This window comes from Chiroxiphia lanceolata, chromosome 1 (assembly GCF_009829145.1).
Source record: "Chiroxiphia lanceolata isolate bChiLan1 chromosome 1, bChiLan1.pri, whole genome shotgun sequence".
In the NCBI taxonomy this organism is placed as follows: Eukaryota; Metazoa; Chordata; class Aves; order Passeriformes; family Pipridae; genus Chiroxiphia; species Chiroxiphia lanceolata.
Window position 1 is genome coordinate 20,581,683 of NC_045637.1, and position 25,386 is coordinate 20,607,068.

The 25,386-nt window shown below is 39.7% G+C and overlaps 1 protein-coding gene across 49 annotated transcripts in view; it reads right to left on the reverse strand.

Moving 5' to 3' along the window:
* Positions 1-3,625: 3,625 nt before the first annotated feature.
* RIMS2 (regulating synaptic membrane exocytosis 2) overlaps positions 3,626-25,386 on the reverse strand; it is a 456,898-nt gene continuing 435,137 nt past the window's right edge. For all 49 annotated transcript variants that reach the window (XM_032680574.1, XM_032680663.1, XM_032680634.1 and 46 more), the window contains 5 exons: positions 10,364-10,505; positions 8,949-9,061; positions 8,103-8,204; positions 7,007-7,146; positions 3,626-6,561 (listed from right to left, as the gene is read on the reverse strand). In XM_032680574.1, coding sequence (XP_032536465.1) covers positions 6,343-6,561; positions 7,007-7,146; positions 8,103-8,204; positions 8,949-9,061; positions 10,364-10,505 — 716 coding nt within the window. In that variant the 3' untranslated portion in view covers positions 3,626-6,342. The remainder of the gene's footprint in view (positions 6,562-7,006; positions 7,147-8,102; positions 8,205-8,948; positions 9,062-10,363; positions 10,506-25,386) is intronic.

A 25,386-nucleotide genomic window follows, 5' to 3' on the forward strand; every position in this document is an offset into this window, starting at 1 on the left:
TTTCACGTTACTACTTTATCCCTTAATCTTCCCCAAATTTCTTTTAATTTTCATCAAGGAGATAATAATTTTGACCACTACTGGCATTCAAACTAGGTTGAAATGAACTGGCAAGTACTGGCCTTTTCTTCATGCATTAGATGCATTATCAGCAGAGCAGGACCTACTGGTTGAATTTTGTACTAGCAAGTGTTGGTGTTTTGCTTTGTTTTCATTTCATTGAGTGGTACCACCTAAAGAGTTGCACTTGATGGTCCTTGAGGGTGCCTTAGAACTCAGAATATTCTGTAATATAAATATAATTTGCAAAACACTGACCATTCCTCTACCAAAACTGTAGCCAGACAGAAGGACTTTGTCTAACAACTCTTACGCTAGCCCTGCTAACAGTGGTCCGGAGAAATTATAGAATATCTCAGGTTGGAAGGGATCCATAAGGAGCATCAAGTCCAACTCCCTGCTTCTCGTAGGACTATCTAAACCTAAACCATGTGACCATCATCCAGACACTCCTTGAACTCTGACAGGTTTGGTGCCATGACTGCTTCCCTGGGGAGCCTGTTCCAGTGACTGACCACCCTCTGGATGAAAAGCCTTTCCCTAATGTCCAATCTGAACTTCCACCAGTGTAGCTCCATTCCATTTTCTCATGTCCTATCACTGGTCATCAAAAAGGAGATCAGCACCACCCCCTCCCCTGGCCCCTGTGAGGAAGCTTTAGACTGTGATGGTATCACGCCTCATCCTTCTCTTCTCCAAGCTGAATAAGCCAAGTGATCTCAGCCACTGCTTGTGAGTCTTGATCTTGAAGCAGTCTACCAGTGCCAAACTTGCTCCCACTTCATTGAGGTATCCTAAACTGCCATGGCCATAAAGTTAATGCATCCAGTGCCACTCACCCATTCCATCTGCATGCAAACTCCAGCTCAGTAATATGCACATTTTGGATGGCTGTTAATAAACTGTACTTGGTTGCAGGAACAGTCACAGAGGAAGGCAATTCTGACAAACTTTTCCTTAGTCCTGTGCTCTGCACTCTCTGAAGATCTAGGATGCTCTTTCCTTTTCATGCGACCTCATGTCAAATATGTTTTGGGTCATCAATGCCCTGTGGTTTAATTAGTATGGCTGCTTCTCTTTCTCCCTGGGACTGGGCTGAGAAGTGACCTGACATGGCAGTGTGTCAGATCTGGGAAATTAATTCCCAGCTATTTCTTCCTTCATCAGTCATCAGCCAACTGCTGCCCTCAGACCAGGTAATTATACAGGCAGTTCAGATAGGTCTTGCTACTGAAGGACCATCCTTGTTCTTATTTCTGACTCCTAAGGCTGGATCCACTTCTCCTAAGCACAGCTACCATGAAGTCGGAATATCCAACACAACCCAGTCATCACTTTCTGCTTTTGTGGCCAAGAGAGAGAGAGAGGGAGAAAATCTGATCTCCCCGGCATGGCTCATCCCATCCTAAACAAGAATCTAAAATAAGCAGATATTAAGCCAATAATCTCAGAAGTTAATTTATCTTTGGTATTAGTAGCATATAGTTGTTTTTTTGGTTTTGTTTTTGAGCATTTTGCCACATAAAGCTAGCTGCCATAAACCTGTCCTAAAGGTGAACCATTCTTTGCTGGGCAAATGTGCATCTTCTTGCTGCTTTCTCCTGGTAAAGGGTTGCTGTAAATACTTATCAAGGAAGGGACAGAGAGGGTAGTCACAATTGGAAGATGGTTATGAGATCTACAGCTCTGGTGTCTGCTCTTTGCTGCTTGGGTGTTAGGGAGGTGAGAATTGCGCAAAGGTATGAGCTAAGGAAATAAGTACGAACTGCTCTAGACTCCCTCACAGCATTACCTAACTTTGTGAGGAAGCTGTGAAATCTATTGCTTTGTTAACTTTTATGCCATATTAAACTTCTATATAAAAATTGTTATATTTTAGTTAATTACACAATTGTGAACAGCTATTTGATAGTAATGAGAAAATATGAGAATGCAATGGCATGCTGGTTAGGATGTGTTGGCCCCACGCTCACTCTCATCATGGCAGGAGCATCCTGCTATTTAAGCCTTAAAGACCTGAAGTAAAGGCATGAGAGCAGAAAAGCCCCACAATTAGGATGACATGGTGTTTTACTGCATTTTTTATTGGCACAAAAACTTCCCAGAATAACAGCATGAATCAGTCTTCTGAGCCAATGTTTAGTAGTCAAGAGTAAAGCAGTACTGTTAATATTAAAATGAACTAAACTTGTTTGGTTTGAAATTAAGTGGAGGTAGACAAGAAGAAATTGATGAGGGGAAACAGCAAGCAGTCTTAAGAAACTCCCTCAAAGAAGAACAGGAGCCTTTACAAAATTAGTATGTTGTGGCTTTTTTTGGCCTGAACAGCTGTATCAGCATGCCTTTTCAAGTATTCTCTGAGTGTAATTGTGTATATTTCTTAAGAGTGGCAAAGGCAAACGAGGTCTCATGTTCAGCTGTGGGAGGATGTGGGTTTGCTGCCCTGCCGCCCACCCCACCACAGGGCTGGAGGTGATGCACTCCAGGGCACAGGGCAGCCTCACCTGACCTTGCAGCCCAGCTCCTACATGGGTACCTGCCTGCCCTGGCACCCTTGCAAGAGCAATGTCAGTGTCAGCAGAAGAGAAGAGGGACCTGCTGGGATAAACAAACTAGAAACCTGGGTCTGTTCCCCCAGCACCCCACTTTCAGATGTAGTACAACAAATGGAGTTCCCACCTTCACGGTTCCCACCAGTGCTCTGCCCAAAATGCACTTGCTTGCTTTTTTGGTGGTTTTGTCTCATGACAGTACTGCAGTGCTTCTTTTTCCTCATATCTGTAATCAAATACACACACTTTGCTGTACAAACTGCTAGGCAGCCTCTCACTCTTCAGTGAATTTCCAAGGCACAGGTATTTGACTTAATGAAGTGCTCCTGTTTTGCCCAGTCACCGCTGCCTGTGCTGATGCTGCCTCTGAGGGGTCAGGTAGAAATAAAAGTCTCCACTCCCCCCCATCACCACCCACCCCTGACACAGCTGCAGAGGTGTTGGACCACTGCCTGCTCCCTGATGCGGAGGCTGCATGAGCCCCTGCAGCCATCACTGTCAGATGGGCACTCTGTCCTCATTTGTACCCCGCTCACAAAAAAAGGCAGCTAGTATTAGGTGGTTATCTAGGGACAGGGTGGAAGCCTGCAAACAGATATGCTGGAAGTCTTAACTGGATGGTGCAGCCACTCCACAGCAGATGGTGGGAGCACTTCAGATTCTCAGCACATTTAGTATGTTGGTTATATCGGAGTTGGAGCATGTCCTCACAGCCAGGATTGGCAGCTTGGGGCCAGCTCCATCCTGGGAGCTGTGCTGTCTTTTGGCATGTGAGAGTTGGAGGGTGGCCGGAGCACAGAGCCTGATGCCTGGCTGGGGGGCAGGCAGACCCGGCCTCCCACTGCTCCCCAAGCCTGGCAGTGATTGTGGCATCTTAAAAATGGCATTTCATCTGCAGCCCCATTGAGAGAAGAAAAGCCTGCTTGTTCTTCAGCTGCATGAGTTGCTTGTCACCAGCTCCACTGAAGGATGCTGCCCACCTTGGAGAAAAGCAAAAAAGCGCTGCACACAAATTCTGTAAAGAAAATGTTTTATTTAAAGTGTTAAATACCATCACCAGAATGAGTTTGATTTACATTAGTTGGTGTTCATGACAGGCCTAATCTGCCCTTTTTTTTTTCCCCAACTGTAATTCCTTTTAGCTTTTTAAAACGTACTATGTACAAGACAGCAGTGATCACTGGAATAGTGCTATTTACACGACTAAACCATAAGTAGAGTTGCAGACGTGTGAAAATTAAAAAAAATACATTAATTTTTTTAAAATAAATACTGCATAACAACAAGTATGTACAAACCTTCCATGTGTCATCTCCATGATTTTAAAATTTGAAATAATTTATATAGGACTATGCATACAAGAATGTGTGAGCACATCTCACAGTGTCAGGAAAATGGTTATGTATTTTTGTTTATATCCTAGGGGATATTGTAGACTGTATGTTAGTAGTATTTATTTGCTGCTGGTAGACAGGTGTCTAAATTATTTCAATAAATATAATTTTACCAGTCTGTCTATTAACAATAATCCATTATATAAACTCTGCAGACAAGACACAATCTCGATTTCTATGATATTGCACAAAGTAAAAGGCATTATAAGTGATACTGTTATTACTTTTGCCCTCTTACGAGGCATTTACAATTTGTTAATGGGAAACTTCAGTAGATTTTTCAATAAAATCAGAATAATTCTGTGTGGCCTTAAAGGTAAATGTAATGTATACTTCAAAAATTATTGCAAGGTTTCAATAATAAACCTTAAGTAGGTATTAAAGGCATACAAAGACCCAGAAAAAAAGGATATTTGTTATTAAATGTTAGCCAGTTACATTCCCTTTAAACAACATAATTTAATGAGAAGCTTGAACTTGCAGCACCACCCAATGGTAGTTACTGTATGCTACAAAAACCAGGTTTTTGAAGATGCATTAACTGCAGTGAGGTTCTGATAATGGTGTCAAATAGCTGTCAGAGTGGTACTGATAAGCTTTCTTTAAGGCTATTTTACAAACCAAAGACTGTTATTTTCCAGACTGATATTACCTAATTATGTCTTTTGCAATGCAAATGTAATTTATGAAAATTGAACTTTACAGCAGAAGAACTGTCTGGATTAGTAACCTGTGTTGCTTTTGTAATCTCAAAAACGTAGCAATCAATTTGGTTTAGTGCAAATAAAAGTGCTTAAATTTATTTCCTAAAAATCAACCAGGTACTTAATTTTTTCTCTTTCCAAAAACCTTCAAGAAATGATAGCTCAGTCTTTGAATGAAAGATGCTGGTGCTGAAAACAAATTTATTGAAGACATCGTACAATGGCCACATGATTCCAGTATTTTGCTGTAGAATTCAATTTGAAGGTGAGAAAAAAATGAAAATAAGTTACCATGCACTGTACAATAAATTGCAAAAAGTTCAAATATCTTCTTTATCAAATACATGCTGAATTACATTAATGTACTCCCAAGCCATGTTGCAAAATCCTTTTCAACATGCTTGAAAAAAAGTAAGTTCTTAATCAGTATTTTTCTCAAATAATTCAGAAATGCAGAACAATCTGCAACCCTGAACCAAATATGGGGCATAAGAGAGTAATAAGTCAAAAGGTAGCCATTTTAGAATATTCTGATCATCCTGGGAGGTAGAGGGGAAAAAGAGCAAAAGGAAGAAGGGAGACTGGAAGGAGAGATAGAGAAAGGAGGTGGTAAAAGAAGTGTACAATTTGCACATTATGTTGAACTTTACAAGGCTTGTACCTTTTACATTTAAATAAATTTAATATATTACACTTATTTCTTGTCACATAAACAGAATTTTAAATATTTGCTAGAAATTATTTTTTATTTTTAATATAAGTCTGCAAAAATACAGACCATGATTGGTTTAAAGAATGATAAACGTGGTGTGTCTTTGAATCACCCTGTTGCATTCTCTTTCCTTTAAAACCATGCACTAGTGAAATTTATTTTTAAAAATAATATAAACTGTTGAAAATGGCTGATTTATTCTTTTTTCTTTTTTTGCAAGTTGCAGCCCCAAGAAAATAATTTAAGTGTTCAGCTAAATCTGTGTCCATGCAAAAAAGTTTCTTAATTTCATACAGTACAGTATATCCACAGAATTTTATTTTTCAGAGAGTCCATCATGTCTGGGGTTTCACTGTGTGAATAGCTGGAGGTATGAAGCCCGCCACTTTAAGTCTTGAACCTTTTCAATATGAAGATTTTTCAGACCTCAAGCAACTGCTGCAAGTGCCAGTTGACTTTTCCAGCATCCTTACATTCTTCTTTTCTTCCACGGTCTGCTATTCCACTGACTTGTAACGTGGCTTCGTGGGAGGGTAACTCCATTTCTGTGGCATAACCAAGCTTTAGGAGTAGAGGGCAGATAAATAAACCAACGGGAGCAACAAAACAGATATGCTATTGAAAAGGACTTTTGTTGCATGAAACAGATTGATTTTTTTAGTTTAGTCCATGGCTTCAGATTGGACCAAAACTGAGTCCCTGAACTCCAAACCTATCAGTTCTTCATGATTTCATTCCATCACCTGAGGGCCTTCTGTAGGGCACAATGTGTGCAACTTCCTTGAGAACACAGGATCGCGTTGCAGCCCTAGAAACAGGCTCAGAAGACACAACATTAAGCATGCAGTGTTACCAGGGTTTGCGACCTGTAATTTTATTTTTTTGTAACGCTGGTTGCTATGACAACAGTTTCACAGCTGCTATGAGCGAGAATATGAAGGTCCTGTTGAACTTTCAAGAGATGATTGGGAAGCTCTTCTAGTGAGAGGAGCTAAAGTTGGGTCTACTAGGGAAGAAGGAGGAAAAAGTTTGAACCACCCAATCACCATGTTGGACAGGTCCAGTTCATCTAAAAGTATCTGTGCCACTCCCATAAAGGATTTGTGATCCATACGTCCATAGTCTCCCCAAACAATTATCTGTTGGGAAAAGAAACAAGAAAATAGAAAGATTTCAGCAAAAATTATGAAAGCTTCAATCTGTTTTGTCAAATGTCTCTGCTTATTTAATTGCAGTAAGGAATGAAATATTTGACTGTTGACATAGTTCCGTTCCTTGCATACTAATTCATGATGGAGACACAGAAATGATCTGGGCAGTAACAGACCAGTTATCCAGGATACCAGAGAAAACTGAGTGAGAGGAGCCCATATACATAGTAGAAGCAAAATAATCTGCAGCTAACTTTTGCTCAGTACTTTCTACTTGCAAAAACAGTTATTACTGTTGTATTTATCTGCTTAACAGGTATTTTAAATATCAGAATTTATTGCCAAATGAAGCATGAAAGGAAGTTTGAAACTCATTCAGTGAAAACTGTACAGGTGACATTTTCAGGTTCAGATGAACGCTGATGCAAATTACCTGTAAAACTTTCCCTTGGGGACTTTCTTCAAAAGATAGAAGTTGCTGATAAAGTGGTTCCAGAGTTTTTCTTGCTACCTTTGTCTTCTTTTTGGCTATGCAGACTCCATTTTCTAATAGATACACCTTTACATATGGTGCTTTTAAGAAAGAACATAAAGAACAGTAAGTAAAGAAGAAGTCCAGATTTTTTGCATAACAGATGCACTTTCTATTACTATATAAAAATCTGCCTTTTAATGGATATATAACTTATATGAACAAATCTCCACAAGCAATATTAATAATTATTCCCACACGAAGCATCTATGCATTTTCTTTACTCTTCTCCCTGGTATATTTTTTCTTGACTTCTTTTTATATGTCTCTTTTGCCATGAAACAATTCAGATTTTGACCTGAAAAAATCAGGTATTCCTATATATAGTGTCTCTTTACTGTACAAAATGCAAAATAGGCCTATTAAGTAAATGAATGACTTGCAATGACTTTGGTGAGATTTGAATCAATGCTCCAAATTGTTAATAATTTAAAATTATCTACAAGGTGAAAATCAGTGAAGAAAAGACTCTGACACAATTTCTATTTTGGCAGAAGAGCTTGCTAAAAATATCATTATATTGTCCTTTTCATATAGTGTTATAGGACGTTAGATTATAAAATAAGTATCAAATACTGGTCTACTTTTTGAGTAGGTACCTATTCCATGTCTCTTGATTCCCTCTTCATTCCTAAGATTCCTACACAAAATCTTCAGTATATACCTTTCTTTCTACCCCATAATAAAGGATGCATTTGCTACTGCTGAAATATTTTTGTGTCTTCTGGTAGCCTGATTTTTAATTTCCTCCTGAAGTAGGGTTGATTTTTTTATATCATTTCAATATGTTATGCATTTGAGTGTACAACATTGTGATTTACTGAGAGGTAAATTTGATAAGAGTTTACCATCCCGAACAGAAAAAACATGGATTTTTTTTGGTAGAACTCTATTCTTAGAATCATAGAATGTACTGAGTTGGAAGGGACCCATCAAGATCAACAAGTCCAACTCCTGGCCCTGCACTAAGATCGTTGCTAAGATTTTTCTTCCTCACCTGGCAGTGTCTTTGAACCTGGTTTTACAACAAGGCCACGAGCTCGGATTATTTCTACTTCCAGTTGTCCTTTCTTGTCCATCATTCCCACCTGAATATCTCCTAGGTAACAAAAAGAAATCCTGGCATTGTAATTCAGAAATACTTAAATATATGAAATGTCATGAGAATTTCTAGGATGAACATGTAGTAACTTGTATCATCTGCTTTCCTTCAGTAAGTATGATCTGGATTTTAACACTACTAGATAATTTAATACTTACCCTCTTCACTGCTGTTTATGTTAGTAAACTATTTAAAAACCCTGCAATAAGATCTTGACTCCCACTTCCCATGTTCCTATTACTTCAAATTAATTTCCCTTTCTTGTCTTAAGAATTTCATATTCAAAAAAGGCATCAAGGGAATTAGTACAAAGCAGCTCTGTAAAGATGCTTGAAATCTTTTCACCCTGCCTTTAGTTTAAGACACATATGAAAAGATAACCTGTGAATATTAAAAAAGTCTGTAAGCACAATAATAACAAATACTTTGCACCTAAATTACCATTTTTATATGACATTATCAAAGGGATTCAGAGAAAAGACTGGTCTTATTAGTCCCATTTTAAGGATGGAAAACTGATGAAGAAGACATAAAAGACTGATTTTTTTCAAAGCACCTTACTACTTTAGAATGTCTTATTAAGCATCCATGATTACTTTGGCTGCAGTTATAGCTTTGGTCTTAACTGAGTTGTTCAAAACCACATGGGAAATCCATATTTAAAGGGAATCTAGATAAATTCTATGTTCTAATTACCAGACCAAATAGAATATATCATATCTATAGGACATAAACTCTTACCCATTGATGGTGTTGCCAAAGTCTGTCGTCCTACAAGCTGGGCGGGACCAAGTCCATCCAGAAAATCACTGAACTGGCTATCTGCAGCCAACCTCACACCAGGGAAAATCAAACTAGAAATAAAATTAAAAAAAAAATAATAAAAATTGAAATTTTGTTTGTTTGTTTTTTGGTTTTTGTTTTCTAGATGTTTTGCACTTAGTGTTCCTGCTCACAAGGAACTTGCAAAACAATTACTGTAATTTTCAAAATTTCAGTGTTCAACAAACAGCAATTCAGCCTCCAGTATATAAACAAACAAGTAACAAAAGCACTAATCCTCAATACTTTCCCCATTAGTATTTTTCCATCATGCTCTCTTTTTCCAATATATTAAAGACCACTGTTAACTGTTGTAGTATTCATATGAGACCAGTTCAGTAAGATATTAATGCACATCCTTACCACTTATTTAGTTACATGAAGGTAAAACTGCTCACGTTTCTCAGTCACTGTGAAACTCAATGGCTGAATATCAAGTGCACACAGTGAAATGATGACATTAGACTGAATACTGATTGCTATTTTTAAAATCACTTTTTAAAATCAGCATTCATTCTATACATTTTGTTAAAAATGTCCTTGAGAATGCCATCTATTCAATAATGGAACTGAAATCCATTCTGGCAAATGACCAAAGTAACTTAAAATTCAAATTCTTGCCATAAATTATCTGTGACCCATTACAAAGCAACAAGAACTAATGAGATTTGTAATGACCAACGATAAAGAAACGTCCATCTCAAGTGCATATAGTGCATCAACCTGGACATGTAAGATATACTGTGCAGCACAGATATATCACCAGTGCTGTGAATACCACTAATAAATCAACCCACAATAAGACTTTTCTGGGCAATGTCTTGGGTATACCGCTCATAAGTCTTTAACTTGGGCTCTTATGAAAAGCGTGATATGTGACAGACTCATACTTCTGCCCAGATAATTTCTTTAGGATTAAAGTAGCAGAATCTTCGAAAAACTCTAGAGCCCAGTGAATGACACCTAGAAACGTTCTGGAAATGCTTTGCTCTGCAAAACACTGATATATGCAAGGAGTTTTTGGAAGAGAATTTGTCCTTATCTGTGTTTTACCTGGCATTCTGCACCTGTTTCCCCCTCCTGACACACCTCATGTTGATGTTCTGACCTTCCAGAAGCCTTTCTTATGGCACAACAGAAATGAGCCTCATCCTTACTGCACCAACAATGGGAGACTTTCTGTCATAGCGGAAGACTTGGGCTTGGTCCATCAATGACACTAGCTTGTGAAGGGAATTCTGACTGCACAGGACCTACAGCGTTCACTGTGCTTCTCTCTAACTACCAGTTTCGTGCAGAAATGTCAGGAAACCAGAGTTATAACTACCACTTACTTTCCCTCAGAACTGTAGCTGTTCATGCTCCCATCTGTCGATTCCCGGCTAGCCTGACGAGTCATCCAGTTCCTCATCTCTACGGCCAGCCCTGTCTCAGTGCTCCTCTGGACGGTGCTCCGCAGCTTCTTGCCCCCTGCTTCTGTGGAAACAAAAGAGAAGCCCCCATCACACCGTGCTGTCCCACCACTCCATGTGGCAAGAACACTCAGAGACAGAAATTAATGACCTGTATCAAAATTTCCATTTAAAAATTAACAAGTTTTTAATAATAGTCGAGCAGCATCATAAATCTCTTTTACAGGACCTTAGCTCTGTCACTGCCTGCTTTTCAAGGTCAGACAGCATGTACACAAAGCAAGTCTGCTCATGGAGGTAATCAGATTTAAACAATCCATTGTCTAGCATGTTTAAAATATATTTTCTTTGGGTGAATAAATCCCTCTTAGGAATTCAATTAAAATGTTACCTTGATGTCAAAACCTGCAGATGAATTATTTTATTTTAAAACGTTTGGTCATTATCTGCTAAATCAAGTTACAGATATCCATTAGTAAGGATCGTAAACCACAAATCAAGAACCCTTCCCATGCTTTCTTCTCTATTCACTAGCTACCTTAAATTTATATTTAAAATATGCAGTATTGGCTTTTATGCACAATATGAAATTTTATCACCACCTCCAAGAATAACGATTTTTCTATGCTTGCATAGTTTAATTTTAGTTGTAAAAACAGCAACATAACAGTCATCTGAGTATCAGACACAGGAAAAAATACTCAAACAATATAGTAGTATTTTAGTAACATTTAGGAATTTTGATCAAAACCTCATCTGGAAGATATACTGAACACAACACACACATTAAAAAAAAAAAGAAATTAGTAGGAATGAAGTTTCAGTTTTTCTTTCATGAATAAGACAGTCACTCCATGTCATTTCTGATTTTAAATGCTGTTCCCTGCAATGGAGCAAGTAATTTTGCATACCAATTTCTTTTATCTGTCCTATACACCTCTGAGTTCAGCACAGTGATGTGTGATATACAGATAATATAAAGATAATAAAAGAGCAAGAACTCTAAATGTAAGCTACACCAAATAATAACAGAATTCTTAAATATTGATACAACGAGGGTAGAGTAATATCCAATATCCTCGGATATCTAGGGACTCAACTTCCTTCTGCAGTTGTTTGTAGCATCTGCTACCCTTTACACCTTTGCTGGCTCATCATGTACCAGAGATCAGAAGAATTTCTGGACCTGTGTGGTTGGTGAATCTCTAGGGATTTGAAAATGGAAATGAGCAAAGGGAGGAGATCGTCCTGGGACCAGGACTCTCACACCCCATGGAGAACATGTGAGCACAGGGACTGACTTAAGAGTAAGAGGACCTGCACCCTCAGGGAATGGAATAGAGATATCTGTTTCAACACATGCATTCAGTGTCACTGTCCTACAGGCTACAGCATGGGATGAAGTCTCCCAGGCCCCTCAAGTCAGGAGGAATATTAGGTCAGATAAAGAACATGGGAAATTAAATGAAGTGGGAACTAGACACCAAAAATACCTTGAAAACCACCAGCTCCTTGTCAAGAAAGATTAATAACTCTGCAATATTTAACAGCAGTGAGACATTTCTATAGCAGTATCATGAGTCGTTCAAATCATGTTGGTTATTACAAGCCTTCTACATATTCCTTAAGACCATAACTTTTAATCAGTACGTAAATATAACAGAAGTAGTAATTCTCCTCTAGAACTTCAGCTGCCCACATGAATGTAGTACCCAATAGAATGAAAAAAAATTTGCTACTAATCAAAACTATTTCTCAAAATGCCCATCAATACCTGATGCAAAAAACACAAATAAAAAAGATACCAAGCTAACATGAAATATGAAAAATGAAGGGCAGAAATCAACAATTTCATTTCTATTGGGTTGTACTGTTCCAAGCACCTGCTGTTTTATTATTTATACTCAACTGATGAAAGCTGGCAGCTGACTTCCAACATTGGCCCAGAGTTGTTCTAAAATACAAGCACTCATTTCAAAGAAATATTCCCACAAAACTGCCAGAAAAATATTGTGCTATAGTCCTGTATCATAGCTATACAGGAAAGGCACACAACTCCTGAAGCCCCATGCTTGTTATTGTATTGTTACAGGATATTACTCTCCCATTCCAAGAGTTCTTTTGATCTGTAAATATTCATTTTTATGCAAATTTAACAGAATATCTACATCTTGCATGATTCTTTAATATCTTCATATCATATCTTTCAAAGATTTTGGGGTTTGAGTGCTATATATGTTTGATTATGTGATACACGAAGGAGTATATAGTAACTTTTATTAATTTGTAAGGCAGATTTTTTTGTTCTGAATTAGAATTATAAGTCTGTATGCCTTCACTCTAAAAGAAAATTCATAGAATAAAAAAATCAACATGTTCATTGCACATCAATTTACTGAGAAATCAAGGCAGAACCAGTGCAACTGCCATTCAAGTCTTCATGGAGGCACATGTGTAGCTGCTCACAGCATCCCTCTAAAACTTATTTTTAAGTAGTTTTACTTTCCCACATTGATTTTAATTGAAGTAAGTGCTCTGGTTCACATGACAACAGGCACACAGCTGATAAGATACAACTCTGATACAGCATGAAGTTAGGCACGTGTAATATATCCAACTTTTGTATAAGTGTGAGTGGTAAATAGTAGTCATTTTGACCTTAACAGTGAATTTAAGGAGGGCCAAAAGGAATAACTATAATAACATGAATAACTATTTCCCAGCTTTCAACGGAAACAGTCAGTGCTCCCTGATGGTCTCCAAAGATCTGACCTTTGATCAATAAGGCTCCTAATCATGATTTTGATGCTTCTTGAAATAAGAATTGAAGATTTCAACAGCAAAATGGCAACTTGGAAGAGAGGTATAGAAGAAGACTCAGATCACAGGCATGACTCCTGAGCCACTGCTTGAGAGAGGAATATTCTTTCAGATGAACCTTGGCTAAACTAATATGTAATAATACACATGAAAAATACTCCCACTTGATTGCCCACAATACTAGCAATACGTTTATACCTGGAAAAATGTTAATAAATCAAAAATAATCTTACAATTCCTCAAACAATTTAAAATCAAAGACAGTATTTGTATCATCCATAATTTGTTTCATACATTCAGCATTCAAATACTTAAAATGTAGCAAGTAGCAATGAAAATGTAAAGTATTTACTCAACTCAAAGAAATAGCCTTCAGTGCCATACTTCCAGGCTGTAGCTGGTAGAACATCTAGTTGAAGATATTATCACTCCAGTAAATCCAAACTGGTTTCCCTCATTCCTGCCTGGAAGTTGAAACCTCTCTTGTGTTTACTCAACTACTCATGTGGCTGCATTCTGTACTGGACCCAGATCAAAAGGAACAAACCAACAACATGAATTAAAGTTGTCCTTTTTCTTTTAAGACAGATAATTTAAAAAAAAAATTGTGAAAACAAGTATACAGTTGAATGAACCCAACTGAAGTAATGCTAATCTCTAGCTAGATGAATAATTTGGGAATGCATCTGACACAAACGCAGAAATAAACATGTAACTGGTGTCACTGTAAAAGTGGGGGGTTTATAATCCTAAAGTATATATACATATACACTCATGTTATGCATGCTGTTTTAATCTTACCAAATAAAAGAACACGGAAACAAGAGGGTTTAGAAGTGTACTTTTTTGTTAAATATGTTGCTGACCACCTACACTGAAAATCATTTTACTCACAATTTCCTAAACTCTAATAAAGAACATTGAAAATGTTCTCCAAATTAGTATAAGCTAATTGCCCTAGCAAGATGAAATTTCTCTCAAGTCTCCATCACAAAATATGGAATACATTATCCTCAAAACACTAGTTCAGATTCTTGCAGCCATATTGTAAGGAGTGGAATAAATTACCAGAAATAATTGCTTTGGTATTTATGAAAGCACATTCATTCTTATGGTTAATCATACTGGTAATTTAACTAATATGGTTACTGCAAATAGACTCTGCAGGCCACATTTTCTAAATTACATGCAGAATTATTTGTTCCCACAACTTGGAGTGCAAATCACTTGCAAATTAGGGATGCAAAACTACTGATATGATCTTCAATAGCAGATGAGGACGAGTCAAAAAATGCAGTGAATGCAACACATCATCTTCCATCATCTGGGATCTAGCCAGATGAAATCTGCCTCTCGTGGGGAGGGTGGGAGCTCTCAGCTTGCTCTCAGCAAGAACTTCCTACAACTGCTCCCCAGCAGGCACAGAGCCCTGAGAGAGAACGTGGCTGGCACAGGCAGAGGCAGGCAGGCTATGCCAGTCCCCAGGTTGTACGCGATCTCTTGGTAGGATTTGTAATGAGTACAGAGCACAGAGCAGCTGTGGCTTCAGAAACACACTGAAGTGCTTGAGGTGGCTCTTGTCTGCTCTCCCCACCTCAACAAAAAGGCTGCATAAAAACTGCTTCAGTATCTTCATTTGAACTCAGGAGTTAGATACACAAAAAGAACAAGTTGCCTTAAAGTGACCATTTTTCAAGAGTCAAACTCGTTACATATCTTGTTATCTGCTCTGGGCATATTAACACCAGGCTAGATAAAATCATCAGAGACAGTCTACCAACAATTGAACCTACTAAAGAAAAGGTGGACCAAGTAGGTCTAAATTCCCTTGCAGCTCCTCATTCTGTATCCGAAACAGCCCACGTTTTGGCTGCATTGAACAAGGCATTTAGCTTCTTTTGAAATACTAGGAACCACAACCACGTTGTTTCTTTCTTTGTGTCACCCACAGACCGCAAGCAGAAGACATGGATTAGGATCTACTAATTTAAGCAGGATTTGGGAAACCCAGATTCCATTGTCACTTGAGTTTGAGCACACCTCAGAGGCCAATGCTAACAACCAGCTTCTGAAGTGTTGTGCTACAGTCCCTCCAACAAAGGTTTTCACAGTGCATGCTGTCAGCATTTATGAAGCCCAAAGAGCATTTGTGGGGACAGGAAGAAACTGTAACCAGGGGCTTTCCCTTACTTGTAAGGAAGAAGGGAAGACCTATGTTCCAGTTCCTGCTTCCATGAATACCTGAAGATAAAATACTGAAAAATTGTGACTAGGATGAAGTGGTCTGCCTGGATTAGGCCCAAAGCAGAGTTGCCTTCAGTAAGGGAGCAGCCAGGTTTGGAAAGTGTGAGTCTGGGCTTACAGCCTCAGTTTGCACTTTTAAATTTCTTGGGAGGCCTCACTAGTTTTTCATTTTCAATCAAGAAACCCTTCTTCACTCTCGTGCTGTTCTTTCCTCTGGACATAATGGAAGCATGGTTAATTAAGATAAAGGTTAATTAAGATAGCACCTAAATAAAAGAAAGAGAGAACTGAATGAAATAATCAAGCGCAAAACCGTTGCTTGAACTTCTGGTCAAAGGCTGGTATAGAAGCTTTGGCATCCCATTATTGATGAATTTCCATAGACAGGACCCAAGAGGCAGACATCACCAATCTCAGTTTTTCCTGGCCAGGTTACAGCATCCTTTGCCTGCATTCCATTTCCCTGTCATGGCAAGGCTGGTCATATGTTTAGTCTGAAAAAGATCCCCATGGCTCGCTGTGGTCATGTGATTTAAAGTCAGTTTACCACACACAGCTTCCAAGCAATGCTGTGGTTTAAGGAAGGCACCTGCTCCTTATTCTCTCCCACCTCTTGATGTGTTTAAAGCTCTATCCTGCCACTTTAATTTCACTCCTGTTCTGATGTCCATTCTCCAGTCTTAACTGATCCTTCACAAAATTGTTAAAAGCATCAGACAACAGAAACTTCTTTTGCCTGCATGGGGCATCCATCAGTTTAAGCTCTTCAAGACTTACAGTCCCCAAAAGGTTTTTGAAACATTTTTACAAGACTGAAGTGTTAACAAAGAGCTGTATTTCTACATACACAATAACTACTTACTTAATGGTCCTTAAACTCTAGTATCCCTGGTGTTATTATTCAGAATCACATGGTACATATAAAAAGGACAAGTAGCCATCTTGGATATCCTAGGGCTTGTTTTCAATATCTGTGCTAGGTAACACTCCTGGAAACCCCAATTAAGTATATACAGCACCAAGGCACGGAGGCTTGGTGCTTGACCATTCCCTTGACAAAGAATTTACCCATGATAACAGACAAAACAATGGACTGGCAGCCATCCCAGGGAATCAAAACTAAATAACCGCAGCTGTAAGGAAGAGAGGTGTTAGTCCTGCTGTGATTTCCACTTCTTGTTTCATTACCTGGCTCTGACTATCTAACAACAAACAGGCTATGCAGGTCTGCTTGGATCCTTTGTTTTAGAGATGCTGATTATAGATCTTGCTTATAGTACACACTAAGAAAATAAACTGTTTTTTATAATTTTAGTCACCTATTTGGCCCAAGAGAGATCAGGACATCTCTATTACGTTTATGCTATTTTTTCAAATGTATGACTGCAGAGTGAAGAAGGAACATTTTCTTCAAGTTTGTGTAAGATACATTGATTGGCAAGTCAACTGTATACTGAGATTTACTGAGTTAATAAACTACCCTTGGACTAGACAGTCCAACTAGAGATCCACAAAGGTTTGAATCTAACTTGGAAAAAATACTGTTCCACATTAAATGTCTCAAATATGAGATCATAAAAAATGTTTAGTTCTGATGCAATACAAAATCAGCAGACATCAAACGCAGAATGAATATGCTATCCCGATGACTTCTATTCAGAAATGCACAACACCTGACAGTGAGATACAGATCAGCAATAGAAGCCACTCAGGCCTTTCCAGCACTACTGCAGAAGTCTCTGTTTCTGTTACTGAGAAGGCCATCAGTTTTTGAGGTGTGGTCAGAGGATGCACCCTACAAAAGCCTTGCACAACTGCTGTAGAACTGAACACAGAGATACAACAATGAAGAAGCACATGGCTTTGCAGCCCACAGCTGTATGTCCCATGAGGCAAGTGACCTGAATGAACAGTTCTTCGGGAACCCTCATTTAGAGCAGCTCCGATCTCCATGCAGATAAATGTTCTTATCATTCAAATATAACAGGTCTGACTCTATGAATACTTCGTGCATGTGTCAATACAGAATGGTAGCATTTTATATCTACTTTGTACATCCTGTTCAACAACCTCTATAGCTACAAAAAGTGCAAAGCAGTGGGAAATCAGTCTCATCCCAAAGCTATTAAAGTCCTGAAAAATAGAGCAAGCAATTTTGTGGAGTTACATTCTAATTTTGTATACCATTTATATAAGGAATAACTAAATAGGTGCACATCTTCGTCACAAGAAATCTTTGCATCCAGTCTTTGATTTTGCCAATGACAAAGGATGATCATATTAAGTAAATAGAAACCATTGCTGCGGTTTTGAGAGCTAATGTTTTTATGTTTATGTGTACATTCAGTTTTCAGGATGTATTCCATTCTTATGCATTTATTAATAACCATTACTCCATGCAGTGCCAAGAGCAGATTAAAACTGCTTAAACAGCAAACAGTATATATATTGAGGAGTTTAGAACTGCTTTTTTATTTTTGTATTATATATGAAGTGAGAGATACTTTCTAAATATGTAATAATGACAGTAACACTATTCTTCAATCCAACCTTGATTCTTTTTAGTATAGCAAGGGTCATTACATATGCTATCAGACAAATCTGTGCAGCATTGTTGAATGATGTAGCAAGTGTATTGAAACAATTCAACAGCCTCTATTAGGGCTTAATGAGATAGATGGTGCCAAGGAGTTGGATGGCTACTGAGATTACACAAATTAGAAACAGCTCTTCTTCCTTTGCTTTGTCTAACATGAGTAATGATCCTATGCAAATATAATTATTTAGATAACCACAGTTCACAAAAAACTGAGCAAATTTCACACCATAATGACCCATTTTCAAACTACTGCTGTTAGACATTTACCTCTCCAACGACAATACAGCATGTTGCTGCTCTGACTACACTCGACCTCGACATTGAAAAATGACAATTACAGTGTGTAGATATAAATGAGACAGGTTTCTTCACTTTCATGTAGGTACCACCAGAGATGCAACTGGTGGCTTCACTGCTGCTGTTATAGCCATACTTGAGTTATCTGTAAGCTATTCAGATACATGTACGTACAGTGTAACTAGAAGCTCAGAACAGTAATACAACTATAAGAGAAATACAGCTTTAAAACTCCACTGGGCTTTTCTATCATAAGGCAGGTTGAAGTATGTTGTACTTTGAATGCTAATCCTTCTGCAGTTTCTTCTACTTTTCTGTTAACTTTCCCAGAGGTTTCTCAGAACACACGTGATTTTTTTTTGTCACAGTCTTTACTTTGCCAGCAACAGTATAGTTTTTTTCTATGCTTATTTTTCAAAAGGTCTCACCCCATCTTGGCATCTACAGCTACTTCATTAGTATAGTACCTCAGTGTAAAAACTGGTAAAAACATTTGCAACTGGAAGGGAAGATGCAAATTGCTAGAAATGCCTGCTGTACTGCCTCCACCCTGGAACTCAGCCTGTGGAGCTGTAGAAGTGGGAGAGACCCAGCCTCACCACCCTGACAGAAAGGTTGACTCAGCTCAGCCCCTGAGCCTTGCCCTAACAGCAAACAGAAAAAATTATCAACTGTAAACTTAAATGTCATGCAGATTCTGTATGGAACGATTACTATTGCACATTCAGAGTGCATTTTATCATCTAAAAGATGAGCCACCCCACTGTTGCATGAGATGTGCAGTAGATGACCTCTGGTGTGTTAGCACCAATCAAACCAAGATCTTTAAAGCCTCATCTTTTATAGTAGATAACCTGTCACAGGGTATTATACCCTTCTTTCATATTCCTCCTTGCCTCTGCCTATGAACATTCCACATAAACAAGGTCATCTTTACCACCAAGGCCAAAAAGTAGGCCAGTTCCCCTAAGAAGATGTAGTTATTCTCATTTTCTTCATTGCCTGATACTCCTATATAACTTTATTCTTTTTAAGATGATAATTTTAAAGCATAACTACTTCATGTGCAGAATTCTCTTCACTTTAATAATTACTTGCTAATGAATTGATTGTTACTACTTCCTCCATTTTCTATTTCTGGTCAAATTATTGTCTGCTTGTTATTGTCTACTGGGACCTCCAGAGGGACAGTGTGATCTGGCGGTCTAACCACAGGAACAGAATCCAGGAACTGCCAAGCTTTATTCCAGCTCTACCAATGAGCAATGATTAATCAGTGAGAAATGCCACTGAAGCCAGCTACAGCGCTCAACTGAGCAGCTCAGCCTACATTTAAATAAGTCCCAACCCTTCACTCACTGGCAGCACTCCTGCTGATACCTATGTGGGATTGAACAACCCCTCCAGCAAGTTTCCCAGCTAGTTATCAGCCAGGTGACAGGAGCGTATAATGTGCTTCTATTCCTGCTGAACTCTTGCAGCAACACTCAGATACTTCTTTCAGTACACATCAATATGCAAAACTGTAACATAATTTTTTCTTAGCTAATGCAACTAATTTTTGCTATTTTTGGCATGATTGTCTTGGACTGAAGAACATTCTGTGGCTTTTTTTTTTTAATTGCCTTTTGTTTTTCTAACATATTGGGAGACCAAGATGCTTTCCAGTTCTTTCTGAATTAATTTATGACTTACATTATCATAAATTATCTCTTGAATTGTCTTGAGCACCTGCAAAGCATTTGGCTTTCCCCTTCAATCTCATAGCTTCACTACCACCCAAAAAGCTTTGCAAAAGAAGATATTAAACTGAAGTACACTCCCTTTTGGCAGGCATAATTCTGCACACAGATCTTGCCATGACCAGCAGTTCCATAGCTGCACTCCTGGCAACCTACTATTTAACAGTTTATGCCAACACCTCAGTGCAAATGCAAATCAGAAGTGAATGTAAACAGAGTATAAAAAGGAAACTGTAGTGGAAATTTATTACAGCAAACAATACACACACTGGAGTTTGAGGAAACACCAAGTTACCAGTTCCACTTATAAAAACAGATGTAGGCTTTCTAGTGACTACATGTGGTCTGAATCTCTCTTCCTTTCTCTGGATGTTGGATAACTCCAGTTCTTCTCCAGTAACCTGCTCCAGTAACCTTCTTCAGTAATCTGCTCTAGCACCTATTCCAGTTGTTCACAGAAAAGATTATTATATTCATATGCACTACTTGTAAATATATCATGTGCATAAGATTTTTGCATTATGACTACACAGACATTTAAAAGGATGTCCCATGCATTTACATTGGAAATTCCCTCATCTTTTGAAAATGATAAAATTTCCCTTAATTTCAACAAGGCCAGGATTTAAGAAAAAATGTGAGGCTTTGGATGTTTCAAGAGCATTCATACAGGTACTGATTTGTCTTCTGTCTGATGCCTCTTCAACAATTTCCATGTAATTTAAGTCTGTTCCAAGCATTATTTGACACCAATTCTCACTTCACTATGCAGACTATACATTTTATCCCCAATGAATCTAACAAAAAATGCAACAGATGCTTTTTAAAATCCTTGATACTTTGATAACATACATAATTTGTTCTGGTACCAAATGACATGTTAGTTCTGTGTGTGCATGTGCACACATGCCAGAAAAAAACTGATGATAAAAAGAACTATTTTTTAACACCTTTTACTAGACATGGCTAAGAATAATAAACTCCTTTAAAAATAATCAAAGTGCGTAAACTTGAAGGACTCAACTAATCAGCACGTAGGAAATGCTAGTGTGAATAGCAGTTCCCTGTGCTGCAAACCTGGACAACCACGGCAAGTTCAGGCCTAGCCATGGCAAGTTCCCCCTGTACTCTGCATTGGTGAGGCTGCACCTTGAGCAGTGTGTTCAGTTCTGGATCTCTCACTTCAAGGACATTGAGATGCTGCAGTGTGTCAAGAGAAGGCTCTAAAAAGGCTCTAAAAAACATATCTTATAAGGAGTGGCTGAGGGAGCTGGGTTTGTTTAGTTTTCAGAAGAGGAGGCTCAGGGGGGAACTCATCGCTCTTTACAACTACCTGAGAGGAAGTTGTAGTGAGTTGGGGGTTGGTCTCTTCTACTATGCCTGCAGTGAGTGGACTAGAGGAACAGCCTTAATCTGAGATGGGAGATTCAGATTAGATAGTAGAGAAAAGTTTTCCACTGTTAGTTAGGGTGGTCAGGCATTGGAATAGGTTTCCCGGGGAGGTGGTGGAGTCACCATCTCTGGAGGTGTTCAAGAGGCCTCTGGATCTGGTGCTGGGTGATTTAGTGGTTTAGGGGTTACAGTGGTAGTGCTGGGTGGACAGTTGGATTAGATGTTCCTGAAAGTCTCTTCCAACCCTGATGATTCTATGATTCAAGTTCATGTCTACCAACTGGAAAATGGAAGCCCGCTTCTTCAGTACATCAGAGCTTGGATGCCAGGGCTTAAGAAGTCTCATTCTTTAATCAGTTGACATGTAAATGGATCTTCTCAATCATCACATTCAAAATAGTTTCTGAAATTATCCTTACTAATACGTTGTATTGAGTTACTATTCAGTTGTATTGAGATACTTACTATTCACTTACTTCTGAACTTGACAGTACTCATATTCCTTCATTCTGAAAGATATACCTCTGGACCAGTCTATTGATTTCAGCAGTTAATGAATAAAGTCTTCAAGAGAGTATCACAAAAAAAATGCCTCAACAGGTCAGATTTCCTACTTGTATTAAAAATGTGATTGAGTGCGAAATGTAAAAAAATAAAAATAAGGCACTCTTGTAGAAGGATATCTTTTTTTAACCTATTCATACATAGGAATAACTACACCTTGAGGGTAGTTAACTTATGAAATGGGTTTAACTTCTTTTTTCAGGCATTATCTGCGTGAACATGGGAGTGCATGTACCACACCTACTTAAGGGCAGTGGTGGTACATTAATATAATTGCAGAAAGCACTCAGAAGACAACAAATTCCAATTTGAGTGCAGAGGTGACTTGAGATGAAAAAAAAAGACATCACAATTTTTTTCTTTCTAATCCCAGTGAGAGCTCTTGGGAAAAGAACTTAACTGTCATGCCTGTCACTTTCTCTGTAACCTGGTATGTCTAAAATCTCAGGTAGCAGAAACTCAGATGCATAAAAACTGCATAGCAATTACATCTCTATTTTTTCATGGGAATTACATTTAATGCATTTTCAAGTGTAGACTACATCTAAATAGGATCAGATAACATAAAGCAACACAAAGTGAATCAGTATACATTCTTTTAACACTTCTGTTTAAATAACTTGCCAGCACAAACTAAATAAATCATTACAATTACACTTAAATTTACAGATATTCCTCTACTGCCTTCCATGTATTTCATGTTTCTTTGAACCAGTGAACAGTTTTAAACATATACAGATTCAACCGAGGAAGAAGTTAAGTGTTTCCTAGAGAAGTAAAGAAAACAAACTAGAACAAAATAAATCAATACTCTGATTTCACACCAGATTAATTCAATTATTGTAGCTAAAAATCAGGACTGAAAAGAAAACTATTCTGGAACGATAAAGAAAAATAATCCTTAAAGAATACCTAAGCATGTGTAGCCTAACTTATGTTATTTTCAGTGTGTGTTTTCAGCCATAATTTTATTAACACATCAAAAGATTAAAAATGCCCTCTGGAGCATACCCTGAAGTCTACTGGGAATATTTTGCAGTTCACTTTGTTGTTAAAGGAAGGGAGCAAATGAGAGTTCTGAAGCACCTCACAGTTTGTTCCAGGGGGCAACTCCCTCTTTTCCACGAAAAGGGGCAACCTGGTCAGCCCCAGAGTAGGAGCGGGGGAAAGGTGGGGGACCACACCTCAGCATTCACATCAGAAACAAAATGTGCTTTGGAGAAGAGACTTCAGGGACTGTTGCACATGAAAAGATAAATCAAGATGTGTGAAAATTGGGGACACGTATTTGCCACTGAAATTTCAGCCTGAGATGTGGAAGGTGATACATGCACATACAGATATTTTAAATACAGATCATGAATGGTGTACACACACAGCTGATACACGTTTGTGTAGCAGCACTGGACATTGGTATCTCTGTTTTATATTGCTCAAATCTATTGAAGGTGCAATTACTCCATGAATCCTAATGAAATTAAAAATCTTGAATTAGTTCTGATTAACAAGGCGAAGCCCATCAGTTCATTCTGTATATAAACATATTTAAACACACCAGACTATTTTCTTTATGAAACCAGTATACTCAAAACAAACTCATGAAACATAAGTTCTATCCTGGGTAGAGTTTTGTGCCATGCTTAACTATACATTTGTTACACACATTCCAAATAGCACCCTTTTTGGGGGGCATGGCTATAGAGAAAATCCATTGCATTTCTCTTGTCATGTAAAGTTCTGGTCCTGCAATAAATATATGAAAATTACACACATGCTTTACTGGTTGGATTTACTTTTATAAGTAGAGATTAACTGTGAATGAGACCTGCAAGGTCTACCTGTACACACAGCCTTCTACCTATACTGCTGCCCCCAAGAAAAAGTTACACAGAGCCAGTATTTCATTGCTCAACTCTACTGTTCTGTGTGAATAATGTTACCATAACAGACAAGGGATACCTGAGGAAGCCCACGCAGTGTCAGAAAGCCACCCGCAAGGAAGCATGGTTCGTTTTTCTTATGAGTGAGCAGAAAACGGAGACGTCCTCTATCCCTTTTTTTGAGTTTCTTTTTCCAACATTACAAAAGCTCAGCTTATAACTTCATTCACAGTGTGATGATAAAAATTATCTGTTAAATGACACCTCACTCTCCAGCTATAAGCACGGTGCTACCAACTTCTCTCTCAGCCCAAGTCACTCTCCGTCACTCGCGTCCTCCCATCCAGCTCCTCGTTCGGCACCGACCCCCGGTCCTTCCCGGCCACCTCCGAGTCCGCCCCATCCCGGGAGCACCCCGGAGCGCCCGCGGTCCCGCGCACACCTGCTGCCCTCCTCCCGACCCTGACACCGGCTCCGGCCCCTCACCTCCGTCCTCCTCCTCCAGGGAGTTCATGCAGGGAAAGTAGACCGCCAGTGCCTCGAAGGAGGCGGAGAGGCTGCTCCGGCTCTGCGAGCGCTGCATGGTGCGCCCGCCGGCCGCCGTCTGCCGGCCCATCTTGGCCGAGCGGCACCCGCCTTTGGCGCGGTACAAGAAGCGCGGCGTCTTGGCGGCGGAGCGGGAGCGGCGGCAGCGGCGGAGGGCGGCGGGGAGCGCTGGGCGGGCTGCGCTCCGCGGAGCTCCGCTGTGCCCGGCTCTGCCCCGCTGTGCCCGGCTCTGCCCCGCTGTGCCCGGCTCTGTCCCGCTGTCTCCGCCGCTGCTCCTGGCGGGGCGGGCCGCCGCAGCCAGCACGGAGCCGCCTACCAGCAGGGCGAGCCGTCAGCCGGCGGCGCAAGTCACCGGGGCGGGCGGAGGGGACGGCGCCGTGGTGCGAGCCCCGCCGATGGGACGGGACGGGACGGGATGGCCCGGCCGCTGTAAATACCGGCCGTGCCGCAGGCAGGATAGGGAACGGCGCCGGCCGGGAGCGGCGGGACGGCCCGCAGGCACCGCCCGCACACTTTGTTCTCCCCGCCCGGCCCCCGACGGACCGACGGGCGGCCCTTGCGCGGCAGGAGGCGGGAGGGGAGCACCGGGTCTGGCCGGGGGCTCGTGGGGATGCTGAAGGCGGAAAGAGGCCATAGGAGGGGCGGCCCCGCGATTCGGTAAGGACTGAAGATGAGCTGGAGCTGGGGACCGCTGCCCGCACTCCTGGCCGGCGGGACACAATGGGCAACTGTCTGATCTCAGGTGGTGTTTGTATGAAAAGGGAACGAAACGCTGAACCACAGAAAGGCTGTGGTGGGAAGGGCCACCTAGCACGGTCACCTAGAGCCAGCTTACGGCTTTGAGTATCTTTCAAGGATGGA